General features: G+C 42.5%; 4 protein-coding genes across 4 annotated transcripts; 2 read left to right on the forward strand and 2 right to left on the reverse strand.

The window, feature by feature from the left end:
• Window positions 1-4,990: 4,990 nt before the first annotated feature.
• On the forward strand, window positions 4,991-5,528 carry LOC141958587 (histone H4). The gene has a single exon (XM_074901425.1). It carries the CDS (start codon window positions 4,997-4,999, stop codon window positions 5,306-5,308), a length of 312 nt encoding a protein of 103 aa, XP_074757526.1. The 5' UTR covers window positions 4,991-4,996; the 3' UTR covers window positions 5,309-5,528.
• Window positions 5,529-6,796: 1,268 nt separating this feature from the next.
• On the forward strand, window positions 6,797-7,207 carry LOC141958588 (histone H3). The gene has a single exon (XM_074901426.1). The coding sequence runs from the start codon at window positions 6,797-6,799 to the stop codon at window positions 7,205-7,207; it is 411 nt and encodes a 136-aa protein (XP_074757527.1).
• Window positions 7,208-11,009: 3,802 nt separating this feature from the next.
• On the reverse strand, window positions 11,010-11,428 carry LOC141958589 (histone H3). The gene has a single exon (XM_074901427.1). The coding sequence runs from the start codon at window positions 11,426-11,428 to the stop codon at window positions 11,018-11,020; it is 411 nt and encodes a 136-aa protein (XP_074757528.1). The 3' UTR covers window positions 11,010-11,017.
• An 814-nt stretch (window positions 11,429-12,242) lies between these two features.
• LOC141958591 (histone H4) lies at window positions 12,243-13,455 on the reverse strand. The gene has a single exon (XM_074901428.1). The coding sequence runs from the start codon at window positions 13,445-13,447 to the stop codon at window positions 13,136-13,138; it is 312 nt and encodes a 103-aa protein (XP_074757529.1). The 5' UTR covers window positions 13,448-13,455; the 3' UTR covers window positions 12,243-13,135.
• Window positions 13,456-14,647: the final 1,192 nt, after the last annotated feature.

Genomic DNA, 14,647 nt, shown 5'->3' on the forward strand with positions numbered 1-14,647 from the left:
TCTAGACTTGGAGTTGCATTTTATTCTGCTTTTCACTTGTAAGATTGTTTTTTGTGATGTCTTTACACTTCCATTCCCATGTGAGTTTTGTTCATCACTCATGTAGGCTTGCTGGGACATCAGTGAAACCCCAGTGCTTGGTTCTCCCAAGGACTGCAGGGTTTGCTTTTCAATGATTTCTGGATTGGGCTGCCAGTAGTTGTGGAAAAAAATGAAATATAGAAAAATAATGGCAGGGTTATTGTTCCCATCAAACACAGAAAACAATAACAATAAACAAAGCATGGGTCAGGACCTGTACTAGCCATAAAAAAGGAGTCCCTCTTGTTCTTTCAGCAACCAGCGTATGCTGGCACTAGTCAAACAAGGCTCTATACACTGGGTCTACATACTGCATATTCATGTTCAGTTGTATATAACTGCCCTAGTAAAAATGCATATTGTCATTGCCACTGCAGTGTTTTGCCACTTCTTCCCTACTTCTGTTTCCTCCAGTGTAGATTTACTGTCTTTGTAACAGAACTCTGTGCCATTACCTGGTCAACTGCCTTTGGACACTTGGTTCTTAACTCCTTAAATATTTTTCTCCTTCTGTCAGATGCTGCTATGACCAACATCTCTTGTCAGGACCAGATCTGGTGAGTTTGTGCACTCCTGAGGCAGGAGACTTTTTTCATTAAAAGGGGGTGTGTTTCAGACATATTTCCTCTTCTTCATTGTTAAAGAAAAGCTGACTAATTATTCCATGTGACAACTATCACAAAACCCCTCGTTGCCTTGACAGGAAAAGCAAGTTACATAAGAGCAATAGAGAATTGTTGTTGGTTGTTTTTTTTTTTTTTCCAAAAATGGAAGATTAAAGAAAATGTGCACACACACCTTTCCCAATAAATATGACAGGAGAAAGAGTGACAACTGACATGCAAAAAGGCTGAGGTGCTCAACTTTTTTTTTTTTTCCTCTCCATTTTCACTGATAATCATTCTTTCCACATCTCTCAAGATCCTGAACCTCAAAGCAGGGACTGGGGGAACAAAGTCCTTCCTATTGTAGAAGATCAAGTTTGAGACCATTTGTAAAACATGAACATACACCAGTCTATGGGGCCCCGTGAGATGCATCCCAGGGTCCTGAGAGAGTTGGCAGATGTAGTTGCTAAGCCACTCTTCATTATATTTAAAAGGTCATTGCAGTCAGGTAAAGTTCCAAGAGACTGGAGAAAAGGAAATATTACAGCCATTTTTAAAAAGGATAATTGTGGAGGTTTGAACTCAGCTGGCAGCCAGATGCCATGTGGCCAGCAGTTCACCTCCCCCTCCTCACTTTGGTAAGGTCGGGGAGGGACAAAAGAAGAATTCGTGGGTTGAATAAAAAGAAATCATTTACTAAATGTAACAAGAGAACAAGAATAACAATAGTGAGTACAAAAAGAAAATGGGTAGAATGCAGTATTTGCTTACCGAGCGCAGCGACCGCCCCCCCCCCCCCAGCAACAACACAGCCTGACTAGTAGACGGCATGACATGAGAGCGCAAGAGAGAGAACCCGAGAACGAGACTGCCCACCTGGGCATGACATCACATGGTATGAAATACTCCAATGAAAATTAACTCCATCCTGTTTGAAACCAGGACAATAATAAAGGGGACCCTGGGATATACAGACCAGTAAGCCTCACCTCAGTACCTGGTAAGATCATGGAACCGATCCTCCTAGAAGCTCTGTCAAAATATATGGAAGACAGGGAGGTCAGTAGAGATGGTAAACAAGGCTTCACCATGGGCAAATCATGCTTCACTAATCTAGCAGCCTTCTACAATGAAGTGACTGCATCAGAGGATAAGGAAGAACAACTGATGTCATCTACCTGGACTTCTGTAAGGCCTTTGAAATGGTCCCCACAGTGTTTTTACCTCTAAATTGAAGAAGTATGGATCAAATGGATGGGTTGTTAAACAGATAAGGGATCAGCTGGATGGCTGTATCCAAAGAGTTACAGCCAATGGCTCAATGTCTATATGGAAACCAGTAACAAGTGGTGTCCCTCAGGGATCCATACTGGGGTCAATATTGTTTAATATCTTTATCAGTAATATAATGGGATGGAGTGCACCTTCAGCAAACCTGTGGATGACACCAAGAAAAGTAGTGCAGTTATTTGCTAGAGGGAAGGGATGTCATCCAGAGGGACCTTGACAGGCTTGAGAGGTGGGCACAAGTGAACCTCATGAAGCACCAGAATAACAATCAGAGGGCTGGAACACCTTTCCCATGAAGAAAAGCTGAGAGAGTTGCAGTTTTCAGCCTGGAGAAGTCTGTAGCGAGACGTTACCGTGACCTTTCAATATATGAAGGGAGCTTATAAGATGGAAAAAGCTTGATCAGAAAGGCCTGTAGTGACAGGACGAGGGGCAATGGTTTTAAGCAGGAAGAGGGTAGATTTGCATTAGACACAAGGAAAACACTTTTTTATGATTAAAGTGGTGGGTCACTGGACCAGGTTGCCCAGAGAAGTTGTGGATGTCCCGTCCCTGGAAATGTTCAGAGTCAAGTTGGATGGAGCTTTCACTTGATCTAGTGAAAGATGTCTCTACCCACAGCACAAGGATTAGTCTAGATGATCTTTCAACATTTACATTGTCTCTTCCAGTGTAAATGTGTCTATAGATCTTAGCAACTTTCAAGAAGATGTTACATTTCTATCTCAAGTTACTGTTACAGTTTATTTTTATCAGACAGATCTAGTAGACCAGATGAAATTTGATGTATAATTTGGAATCACCTATGAGGGAAGAAGAGAGGGAACTCAACTCTAACTTTGCTTCAATTTATTAGATTAATTTCTGTCATGAGTTAAAAAAGCAGTTCTATGAACAAGTATGTATCTACTCATTTAAAAAAAAAAAAAGAAAAAAAAAAATCCATTTCCAAATGGGTTCTGATATTGTGTCTAGAAGAACATGAAGACAAGGAGACAAACATCTAGACACAGAGGGAAATATTATATGTAGTCACAGATTCCTGGGCAGAAGCAGCTCATTATGGAGCAGGGTTATAGTATGAAGCTCTAACAATTTTATCCCATTTAAAAAAAAAAAAAAAAAAAAGACAAAACTTCAGCTTTCCAGAGGAAGACAACTCATCAGGGACTGCATGGAAAGGTGATTTGATGAAGTCCAGGAGCTTCTGGGAACCTCATGGCAGGGGTCTGCAAGTGGTTATAATTCCCAGGACAGGACTGCAATGCAATCAGATTCACAAAGCTTGAGCAGACATGATTTCCACGGCAAAGCAGGTTTAGGGAGCTCTGCAGCAGGTCGTACTCAACTACCCTCCTAGTAACATCCTGGGGACTTGCCTGTGTCCTCACAAAGCAATAAAGCCTGCAGCAAATGTTACACCATATGTCTCTCCTTACTCTCGAAATCTCCTGGGAATGACAGAGGACCTGACTACAGAAACTACTACCCAGTTTCTCATGGTAGCTTGGTCCCCCACAGCAGTCTAGTCATGGTCCCTGAACTTTTCTCCCTGGAAGGAGCAAACTGGTGTCAGGAAAGGGAACTTAGCTGTGGCATCACCAGTGTACTCCAGAGTTATCTCCGTAGCCCAATCTCGGATACTGTAAAGTTCCTTGTAGAACAGGATATTTTATTACTGGTTTGAGCCTTTAGGATGTCTCCTTCAGAGTTTTGGTGCTTGTCTTACTCCATTTGAGTTTCATTTGTGCCTATGCTGAAAAGATTGTGCATGCACAACATGGCAGACCTCATTATTTTCATTTGTTAGTGAGAGGCCACTGGAACAGTGATTTCTCTGCTAGCAGATGCAACACCAGTATCTATGGTCTATGAGAAGATAGAGATTCATCACTGATTAATCTTATGTTTTATCTTTATGAAAGGATGCATTAGAAAAAGCCACTCAGCTTGTAAGGAAAACAAAAACAAAACGCCAACAAAAAACGTCCATGAGAGGGCAGCAAACGCTCAATATTGGAAACCTTTTTCAGCCTTCACCCATTTTCAGGTGGAAAGCCATCTACCGAATAATTTTTCTTAAATACCATTTCTTGGTTTTAAAAGTAAAACCTCAGAAGATTTTCCTCCCCCCCCCCAAAAAAAAAAAAAAAAAGAAAAAAAAAAGTTTAATACATTCCGCGGAAGGAAAAAAACACCCTTCCTTTTCCATATTCAATTTTTCAATCTCTCTAAATATAGCCACGTTATTGTCTATGCCAACATAAGAATGGAAAGTACTGTAAAAATGTTCGTCCAAAAGAACGATTTCCCTTAAAAAATAAAAATCAAGCACGCAAGGATTAAACTCTTGATTAGAGTGCCTTTACTGCTAAATTCTCATTGAGAAAAGGGCAGGAAATACAAATAAAAGACAAATTCAAGAAGGGGTAGAACTTCCCAGAAATACCACTGGGCAGATTTTGCTGCAAGAAGCACCATTAAAAAAACATGAGGAGCAGCTGTTTAAAACACTGAAACCACACGTAAGAATCAATCAACCAGGTGAAACTGTAAGATATATCACATAGCCATATTTTAAAATAACAATTTTAGGGAAAAAAAAAAAACAAAGGGCAATTTGAGTGATTCAATAACTGGGACACTTCTCTAGGATCGAGGTTTTACTTCTGAATGATCAAGACAAAAGTTTAAAGCAAATTACAAACTATTATGCAGGCAGACTCAAAGTCTTTGTTATCTGAAAAAAAAAAAAAAAAAAAAAAAAGAACGTACAGAAAAAGGGCAGCAACGCACAACCTCTTGTGCCGCGAGAAGTGAAACTCGAACGAAACCCGCAGTTTTGTGCTAGCGGGGCGCGCGATAGCGAAAGTGGGGAGGCGCGGGGAGACGTGGAGGGAGCAAGCCCTAAGACCCCGCCCCCTTTCGGTGCAGTCCCCAACCAGGTCGGCTCCCACCGCATAAAGGCCGCCGCGCCGCCTCACTCCCAGCATCTTTCCTCAAGTCTCAGCACCAGCATGTCTGGTAGAGGCAAGGGCGGGAAGGGGCTCGGCAAGGGCGGCGCCAAGCGCCACCGCAAGGTGCTGCGCGACAACATCCAGGGCATCACCAAGCCGGCCATCCGGCGCCTGGCCCGGCGCGGCGGCGTGAAACGCATCTCGGGGCTGATCTACGAGGAGACGCGCGGCGTGCTGAAGGTGTTTCTGGAGAACGTGATCCGCGACGCCGTCACCTACACCGAGCACGCCAAGAGGAAGACGGTCACGGCCATGGACGTGGTCTACGCTCTCAAGCGCCAGGGACGCACTCTCTACGGCTTCGGGGGTTAAAGCGCTTCCCTCCCAGATCCTCCCGAGAACCCAAAGGCTCTTTTAAGAGCCACCCACTTACCTGGAAAAGAGCTGTGTCGCCTTAAAGCTTGTGAAGCGAAAATGAATCCTTGGAATGCTTCCGTTAATTGCATGGTTAGTTATTGAATGACTAGATATGTATTGAAAGGCAGTTAAGCGCTTCATATAAGTGTATATTGCAAATACATAAGGGACTATCCATGCAATACAAAGCTATTTCTGTGTTTTTGTAATTTCAGAGGAGAGAAAAGTCCTGGTCGTTAGATTGAAAACTAGAGCTGAGTAATAAAACGCCCTAAACTTATGTTACTGTTTTGAACTGGGGAGTCCTGGCTCCCCTCAGCCAGGTATGCAGTTGCCCTGCGGGTGTACCTCGTCTGCTTTCTCGCTGTTTGAGTAAATTCTAACAAGTAGATGCGTATCTGTTAATCATGTTAATTCCTGTAATGACACTTGCACATGGAAACGTACTGGGTAGGGCTTGGACATGTCACAGCTGGTCCCTCCTTTACATAAAATTTTAAATACTGGAATGATTCTGAATGTCCTTTGAAAGTCATTTTTATGGCTTTGTCCATTATTCTTTGTGCGTCCAGTGTGATAAAGCTTAGGAAGCTGCTGTTTTCGATTTAGGGCTGCTCTTGTATCCAGGGTCAGCACCAGACCTCCCTTTGTTCAAAAGCCCTCTACTCGTGCTCTGACAACACTCCCTTGTTGGAAAACAGCAAAAAAATGCAGTGGGGAAAACAAAACTCACAGACTACAAAGTTTGTATTTTGACAAGCAACAGCCTGAAAACACTCTCCCATTAATTAGAGCATTTCATGTGCAATTCTTCTCAAAATGTATATACCATACCAGCTATGATATTACTTTCTACTATTTCCAGATTTAAATTTTTCTTTGTAAAACAAAAAATTAACAGAACCAAACACAACACCACTGTCAAAAAGAAATTTAAAAAAAAAAAAAAACCAAAAACCAAAAGCAAAAACACACACACACCAAAAAAAAAAAAAAAAAAAAAAAAAAGAGAAAAACAAAACCCTAAATACTCCAAATAAGGTTTCCTGTTGAGGAAAATGGGTACAAAACTTCTTTTTCAAAGCTCAAGACTTCGTGAATTGGAATGAAATAACCTTGAATCTTCTATGCGTTCAGGACAGCATAATTTGCAACTGTCAGTTTCTCCTTCGAACAATTTTTGCTAAAAAAAATTAATTTTCTGGATGGAGTATAAAAATTGTTATAAGAAATATATAAAACCTAAAACAAGAGCGGTGAGTGCAAGATGGGGGGAGGGTGAGCGAGATGGGCGGTCGAGCGAAAAGGCGCGCTTTTCGAATTTGAAAGTATCCAGTAGTAATGTAGCATGGCTGCCAGCCAATCAGAGAAGAGAACACTCTATAAAAAGCCGCCACAGGACGGGAGCAGCAACACTCTGTGGGTACCGGTTCTGTTAGAGCGATGGCGCGCACGAAGCAGACAGCGCGTAAGTCGACGGGCGGGAAGGCGCCCCGCAAGCAGCTGGCCACCAAGGCGGCCCGCAAGAGCGCGCCGGCCACGGGCGGCGTGAAGAAGCCGCACCGCTACCGGCCCGGCACGGTGGCGCTGCGCGAGATCCGGCGCTACCAGAAGTCGACGGAGCTGCTGATCCGCAAGCTGCCCTTCCAGCGCCTGGTGCGCGAGATCGCGCAGGACTTCAAGACCGACCTGCGCTTCCAGAGCTCGGCCGTGATGGCGCTGCAGGAGGCGAGCGAGGCCTACCTGGTGGGGCTCTTCGAGGACACGAACCTCTGCGCCATCCACGCCAAGCGCGTCACCATCATGCCCAAGGACATCCAGCTGGCCCGCCGCATCCGCGGTGAGCGCGCCTGAGGTTCCCCCCACGGTCGTTCCTCTGTCATCCTTCATCTCTACCCTAAAGGCTCTTTTAAGAGCCACTACATTGCAGAAGAGGGCTGTTAACACGGTCGGGTTTTTTTGATGCTGTCATGCAAAGCTAAATCGTTAAGTTCTTAACAGGTAGTGTAATTTTTGGGGATGGTTTCAGAAGTACTAACATCCTAGCATTTAGTTTGTTTTTCCTCCCACACTCCTCAGCTCTACTTAGCTGATTTCTCTGGACATGTCAAGAGGCTTTTGAATTAAGATTCAACAATACAGAAAAGATAACTGCTAACTGCACAAAACAATGCTCAGGTAAGTTAAACAAATTTAATAATCACAGCAAGCCAACTTTTTAAGTATGACAGAAGTCATGATTCTTCCTCTCCAGATCTGATGCTTCCTGTAAATATGTTTTGTAATGATTTTAAGGAGCAGTGCAGGTTTTTACTTTTAAACAATGTGAAAGGTGTCACCTGAATTAGTGGACAATAAGCTTTTTATTAAAGAGAAATTGATGTAAATATACTCTATCATTACTCTTACCAGAATATACTCAAAGTCCTAATAATGTATTGGATATCTGAGAACCCTACCTCTTAAGTATGAGATGAATAAAACAAAAGTACTAAGAAGATAAGCCTCATGAAAGGTATAAAAATGGGAAATTGAATAAATTAGTCCAATTGTCATTTATAATCTCAAATTTGTTTGCTTGATGACTTTGAGGCTGGAGTCAAGGATAAAGGAGAGCTTGAAAAAGCAAAGAACCTGGTGGATGGATGTTCCCGGGAAGACCCCCATTCAATTTTCTAAATAAATGGAGAGCATTGGCACAGGGGAAAATTTTTGTGGCTTTCATATGGGACCAAAATATTTCAGGGAAAGGAAGCATCTGTCAAGCCCTGGCAGTTTTGTAACCAATGAGAGTCTTGTAGGAAATATGCTTATGTCATTTTGAGATTTGAGGACAAGTGTATTTATTGTGTTGGATGACAAAAAGAAGGTGGACTCTGGAAATGAATACACATAGAGGAATCAGAAGGAAACATTTATCAGAATTTAGTTGATCCAATAAAGTTTTTTAGTTAGAAAAGTACAGTTGGCCTTTAGTTTCCTTTAATTTCTTGACTGATTGCGTCAAGTCTTGTACACTTTAGGTGGTTTAATTTTTCAGAGAAATCACCTTTTCTATTAATTCACAGAAAACATTAAGATTCCTATGGTTTTTGCTTCTTTTCCTATGCCCTTGGTAATAGAGTCTAGCCTGTACAATATGCTTCCTGTATCAGCCAAACTGGTCTGAAATGAAAACTCAGGTATTTGAATATGGCATCTGGGAAGCTCTGCAAGAAGTTTCATAGAGTGTATTTCTAAAATACAACACAGGAAGTAAAATATTGTAAATGCAACTAATATTTATAGCATAACGATGTAGGTATGTAATGATGTACATACACACACAGAATGTACATATTCTGCATGTATATAAACACATATATGCTTTTCCTTCACTCACAAGTTTTAATTCTTCTCAGTATCTGTCTACCTCTGTCTTTTCCGGTCCTCTCTGCCCTAGCACCACCTGGCTTTATCCTACTGGCTTTCTTTTTTGCAGTCCAAATAATATGATAGAGTAGATCAGATGAAAGACACTACTTTGCAATTGAACTAGATGATTGTTATAGGTCCTTTCCAACTGAATTATTCTGCTTCTTTCCATTCCATTCATCTCTTTGTACATCACCACTGAAGAGTGACAATTTTATACATTTGATAGTGGAAGTGCTCCTGCTGGAATAGCACAGAGACTGTGCCTATAAGTGTAATTTGAAAGGAATTATATGATTATAATTTTAAAATTAACTATACGTCTGGCTACACTCTATTCAGTAGTCTCCATCCTGACTCCTGTTTTTCCACATTGGCAGTGTATTAACTGCAACGACTTCCATTTGTAGCAAGGCACCACTTAGAGGTTAGCAAAGGTTACAATGGCTACAACCTCAGACTTATTACATTGTAAATGAATAGAGTGAGGTCATGGGGTGAGCAAAAATTATCTTGCTGAAATAGACACAGGTGCCTGCTTATAGTGCACACACAAGCTCTGTAAGGAGCCCTCCCTGGTACCAGGCTGTGGAATCTGCTCTCAAAAGTGTATGAGGAAATAATTCATCATGACTGATAAGTTGTAAATATGTTTTCTGTGTTCCGGGTCACACATCTTTTGTCATCCACCCCAGTGCTGCCTCTGACAGAAGGTGTATATAGCACAGAAAGCATCTCTAAGGGAAATCATGCAAATGGTGCTCAGAAGCCACTAATGACAACACGTGACTGCTCAAAGCACCCTTCAGTGCTACCCAGCACTCAGGGCTGTTACACCCCAGGTACCAGCTGTGAGTTTTCACACACGGGGAGAAGTGAAGATGTTTCCCAAAATAATGGGAGTAGTAACAACTTTCCTTTATGAACATGAGACCTAATTTTTAGCTTCCTATTTTAGTGCTCAGGCTCTTGTTAGACTAGTCAGTCCTGTGGGCATATCTCATAGCAAGAGGTGGGTCCTTATGAAGAAGGTTGAAATCTTCATACATATAGACATATATCGTGCCAGTATCTTCTGAAGAACTCTATAGAAATCTGTTTGCAGAAATCTGGCAAGTCAGCATGTTTTCTGACTGCATAAAATCTTGTGATCACTACCTGGGAAACTGTAAGTTCAGTGACAAACATGTGTACACTCATTATTGGAAGAATACACAAATTTTCACTGCGAGAGTTTTATAAACCTCTTACTAAAGATACACCCCCACCCCCACCCCAAAAAAAAAAAAAACCAACAAAAAAAAACCAAACCACAAAATCAAATAAAAACAAAACAAAAAAAAACCCAAACTCAAAATCAAAACCCCCCAAAAAATCCCCCAAACCCAAACAAAAGCTTCAGGAAATACATAGCCTTTATTCCACACTTTATTATTATCAATGGTAACAAATTCAGACAAACTTTATAGCTTTTTCTGTGTACAATAATTTTTAATCAGCTTCTTGACCTTTTTAGTTATGTTTCTGTTCTTTGAGAGAGAAACCTCACATGCCCTTGTCTTTTCAGCAGAGTCATCCACCATTTTGTGACTGGTCTCAAAACCGATCTTTTCAGACAGATAAGTCTTGCTCCTGGCATTAACAGTTGTTGGAGCAAGGCAGCAGCCCCCTTTAAATCAGACTGCCTTAGCCAGGTTTTAACAGTAAGACAATTCCAATGAGCTATGGGAAGTTTCTCCTCTTGCCTAGACCCAACCAGCGAGGAGAGTTTAAGGCAGAGTTCCTGACACAGGGCCTGTCCCAAACAGAAATGTGTGTTGCCCCCCCCCCTCTTAAAATTGCTTTGAACCCAGCAGTCATAGTGAACTAATATAGTGACCTCAGCCCCACCTTCCAATGCTCTGTCCTATCCTACGCACTCAGTGTTCATGAAGTACCATAAAGATCACCTCAGTATCTGTGAAGGACCCTCATGAATGGCAAAGCAGGAAATTGTACACCTTGTGGGATTTGCAAAACCTGTTTATAAATAGGCAATACAGTAAAATAAATGTTTAAAAATAACAAAGAGCAACTGGGCCCATAAAATCAAATGCTATAATCTAGGAAATAGATTTCTAAAACGTGCTATGTAAAAACAAGTGCTACAGCTCCTTTCCTTGTGCATGTAGTGGCTCTTAAAAGAGCCTTTGGGTCTGTGTGCGTTGCCTCGATGTCAGCTGGAAAGAGGGAGAGGCCACAGTAGGAGCCTCAGGCACGCTCGCCGCGGATGCGGCGGGCCAGCTGGATGTCCTTGGGCATGATGGTGACGCGCTTGGCGTGGATGGCGCAGAGGTTCGTGTCCTCGAAGAGCCCCACCAGGTAGGCCTCGCTCGCCTCCTGCAGCGCCATCACGGCCGAGCTCTGGAAGCGCAGGTCGGTCTTGAAGTCCTGCGCGATCTCGCGCACCAGGCGCTGGAAGGGCAGCTTGCGGATCAGCAGCTCCGTCGACTTCTGGTAGCGCCGGATCTCGCGCAGCGCCACCGTGCCGGGCCGGTAGCGGTGCGGCTTCTTCACGCCGCCCGTGGCCGGCGCGCTCTTGCGGGCCGCCTTAGTGGCCAGCTGCTTGCGGGGCGCCTTCCCGCCCGTCGACTTACGCGCTGTCTGCTTCGTGCGCGCCATCGCAAACCAGCTCCAACCTCGCCCTTGTGAAAGAAGGAGAAGCGAATGAAGATAGCTACGCGGCGCTCCTATTTATAGAGCCGTCGCTTCTCTGATTGGACGACAGGAAGAGCGACTTCATTGGCTACCGTGGAAATCCCAGCCTCGGCCCGAGAAAGCTGAATCGCCACTGCCTGCATCCCCACCCCGCCCTCCCCGGCGACCCCGCTTCCAGTCACGACTCCCTTGGTGCGAGTCCGAGGCCTGGGCTGGGGGTGCTATTTCAGACACAACTCCTTTCTCCTTCTCCAGCTTTCCCTATCCGCGAGGTTCGTGGCAGATTCAAAGCCCTGTGCAGGCTGCAATCCAGGAGTTGCTCCTAAAAGCGCAAAGGGTTTTTTGTTGTTTGGGTTTTTTTTTCCGGGGGGGGGTGGGGGGGGTGTTGCTGGGTTGTTTCCAAAACAAGAAAAAATTCCTTCATTGCTATACAGAGCTCTCTCATACAGCAACAGGCACATTATCCTCAAAGCTACAAAGGAAAGATTACATGGTACTTGAAAACACAGAGACAAACACTTAAAAAATCATATAATGCAAGTTTGTAACTGTAGCAAGTATGTAAAAAGCTATAACAATACAGATGAAGCTTTTAAGATATGTCTCTCACGTTTTCTTTTCCCTGTGAAATAGGGCTTGTGTTAATTATCAAGTAAAATCGTGACTTTGAGAATACTTATGACAATTGTGAAATTAAGAATTTAAGAAGGAATAGGGAATTACTCTATTAGTAATTTCCCTTAATTTATTGTAATTATTATATTAAGGCTGCAAGAAAACGAGTGACCACAAATCTTTATTGAATGCAGTTGCTTGCAATTGGCAAAAGACTACCAACAGCTTTATCTAAACATGCAAAGATTGTTTTGCAGTTTTTACTCCGGTGAAGGAAATAGAACACCAGGACTATAGAAGTGCACCTGTGGTGGAAGCAGTCTATACAAGAACGAGCAAAGCCTTCACGCAAGGCTCTTTTAGCCACAATTTCTTGAAATGTTACTAGGGGCATAATTTTAGTTCTTGGTATGTCCCCTCCCCTAATATGTACTCTAGAAAACTTTATTAGATTTACTTCTCAAACAGGTTTGGTTTTGTTTTGTTTTTTTTAAAAAAAAAAAAAAAAAAAGATGCAGTAATATAAACAGGTTATAGCAAAAAAAAAAAAAATGTTTAGAAATAAGGAGAAAGAAAATGCTCACCTCCGAGCAACTTTCATGTTTTTCCCTAGGATGAAAACCTTGTTTCCCTTTCTTCCTCGCAGATTATTCTCATTAAAATGAAAATTTTTGAATACACGGCAATGAATAATATTCCAGGTAATAATGTTTAAAACTGCAAATATTCGGAGAAAGGTAAAGGAAACTTTCACTTTTCATTACAAAAAGCACTCGACATTTTCAGTGGGGTACATTTGCCACGGAATTTAATTAGTACACAAAAGAAAAATCTTCTCAAACACAGCAAAAACCAAACATCATATCGCACTTAATCGTTATAAACATTTTCAGCAGTACTCCATAATAAGACAGTTTTGATAAACTTTGGACATCGGGTAGCAGATGGTTCAGATATCCTTTCACAAGAAAAAAGTATCGCAGCTCTTCTCATGAGGAAGTGGGTGGCTCTTAAAAGAGCCTTTGGGTTCTCGGGAGGATCTGGGAGGGAAGCGCTTTAACCCCCGAAGCCGTAGAGAGTGCGTCCCTGGCGCTTGAGAGCGTAGACCACGTCCATGGCCGTGACCGTCTTCCTCTTGGCGTGCTCGGTGTAGGTGACGGCGTCGCGGATCACGTTCTCCAGAAACACCTTCAGCACGCCGCGCGTCTCCTCGTAGATCAGCCCCGAGATGCGTTTCACGCCGCCGCGCCGGGCCAGGCGCCGGATGGCCGGCTTGGTGATGCCCTGGATGTTGTCGCGCAGCACCTTGCGGTGGCGCTTGGCGCCGCCCTTGCCGAGCCCCTTCCCGCCCTTGCCTCTGCCAGACATGCTGGTGCCGAGACTTGAGGAAAGATGCTGGGAGTGAGGCGGCGCGGCGGCCTTTATGCGGTGGGAGCCGACCTGGTTGGGGACTGCACCAAGGAGGGGCGGGGTTCCCGCCATTTTTTTCTGCTCCGTCACAGATCGTGATAGAACACCGTCTGCCGTAGTCTGTTAAACAATGCTGTAAACTCTGCGAAGTAAACAAAAAAATTCCACTTTCCGCCCCCCAAAAATCCCATGGACGTACATGTTCGTACTGTAGGAAAGCTTTTTCCTCCTCTCCTTGCGTTTGTATAAATCCATTTGCTATACATATGTGTGATTTTGTTTGATTTGTATTCAAAGTTCTATAAACCTTTTTTTCAGGAGTTTTAGTGATTGAAATCTCTTATTGGCTTTAGCAATTTTCCTGCAATATCTGTGCTGTCGGGCTTTCTAATATTGATTTTGTATTTACCTTTCTACCTCCCGTTTCTTAAATGAAAGGTTTGATACACTATTATGATTTTTACATAAGCGATTTTGAGTGTGTAAGCAAATATTAACCAGAAGGTGGAATAGAATCTTTTTTATATTATTACCTTTATTTTAGACTGTGACTTTTACTAATTTTTCTCAATTAGAATTACTGCTGTGGAGATTTTTTCCTTTTTTTTTTCTTTTTACAAAATATCCTTTAGGATAACTAGAGATTTACATTCCTGCTACCTTAATCAGTAAGAAAATCACCTTTCTTTTGTATTAAAGATCAAGGTTTTCAATCTTTAGCTGTTGTTTTTTGCGTCTCAATCCATACTGGAAACAGATGAGAATCTGAATTAGTGTTTATGAAAGTAAGGAGCAATCCTTATCTAAGGATGTTACACATGTCACAGTATAAGAACATTCCAAGTTGGAATAACTACTGGACTAAGACATAATGAATGGCTTCATTTTTTTCGGGGGGGGGGGGGGGGGAAGGAAAAAATGTTTGTTGTTTTTTTTTTTCTGTAGGAGACGGAAGCATAATATCTGTGTACACTTTTAAACTGTGCCATATTAGAACATATAAGCAGTTTATCTATATTGTGCTGCTAAACTGGGAAAGAGTAGCTTCCCTCAGTCTATTTAATAATTTAATAAAACCAAAGAAATATTTGCTCTCTGTGGTCATATTAAAAGCTTAAAATAAGAGTTGATTATCATGACATCTCAGATGTTGTTTCT

The sequence above is a fragment of the Athene noctua genome, chromosome 3, assembly GCF_965140245.1.
Source record: "Athene noctua chromosome 3, bAthNoc1.hap1.1, whole genome shotgun sequence".
NCBI classification, from domain to species: domain Eukaryota; kingdom Metazoa; phylum Chordata; class Aves; order Strigiformes; family Strigidae; genus Athene; species Athene noctua.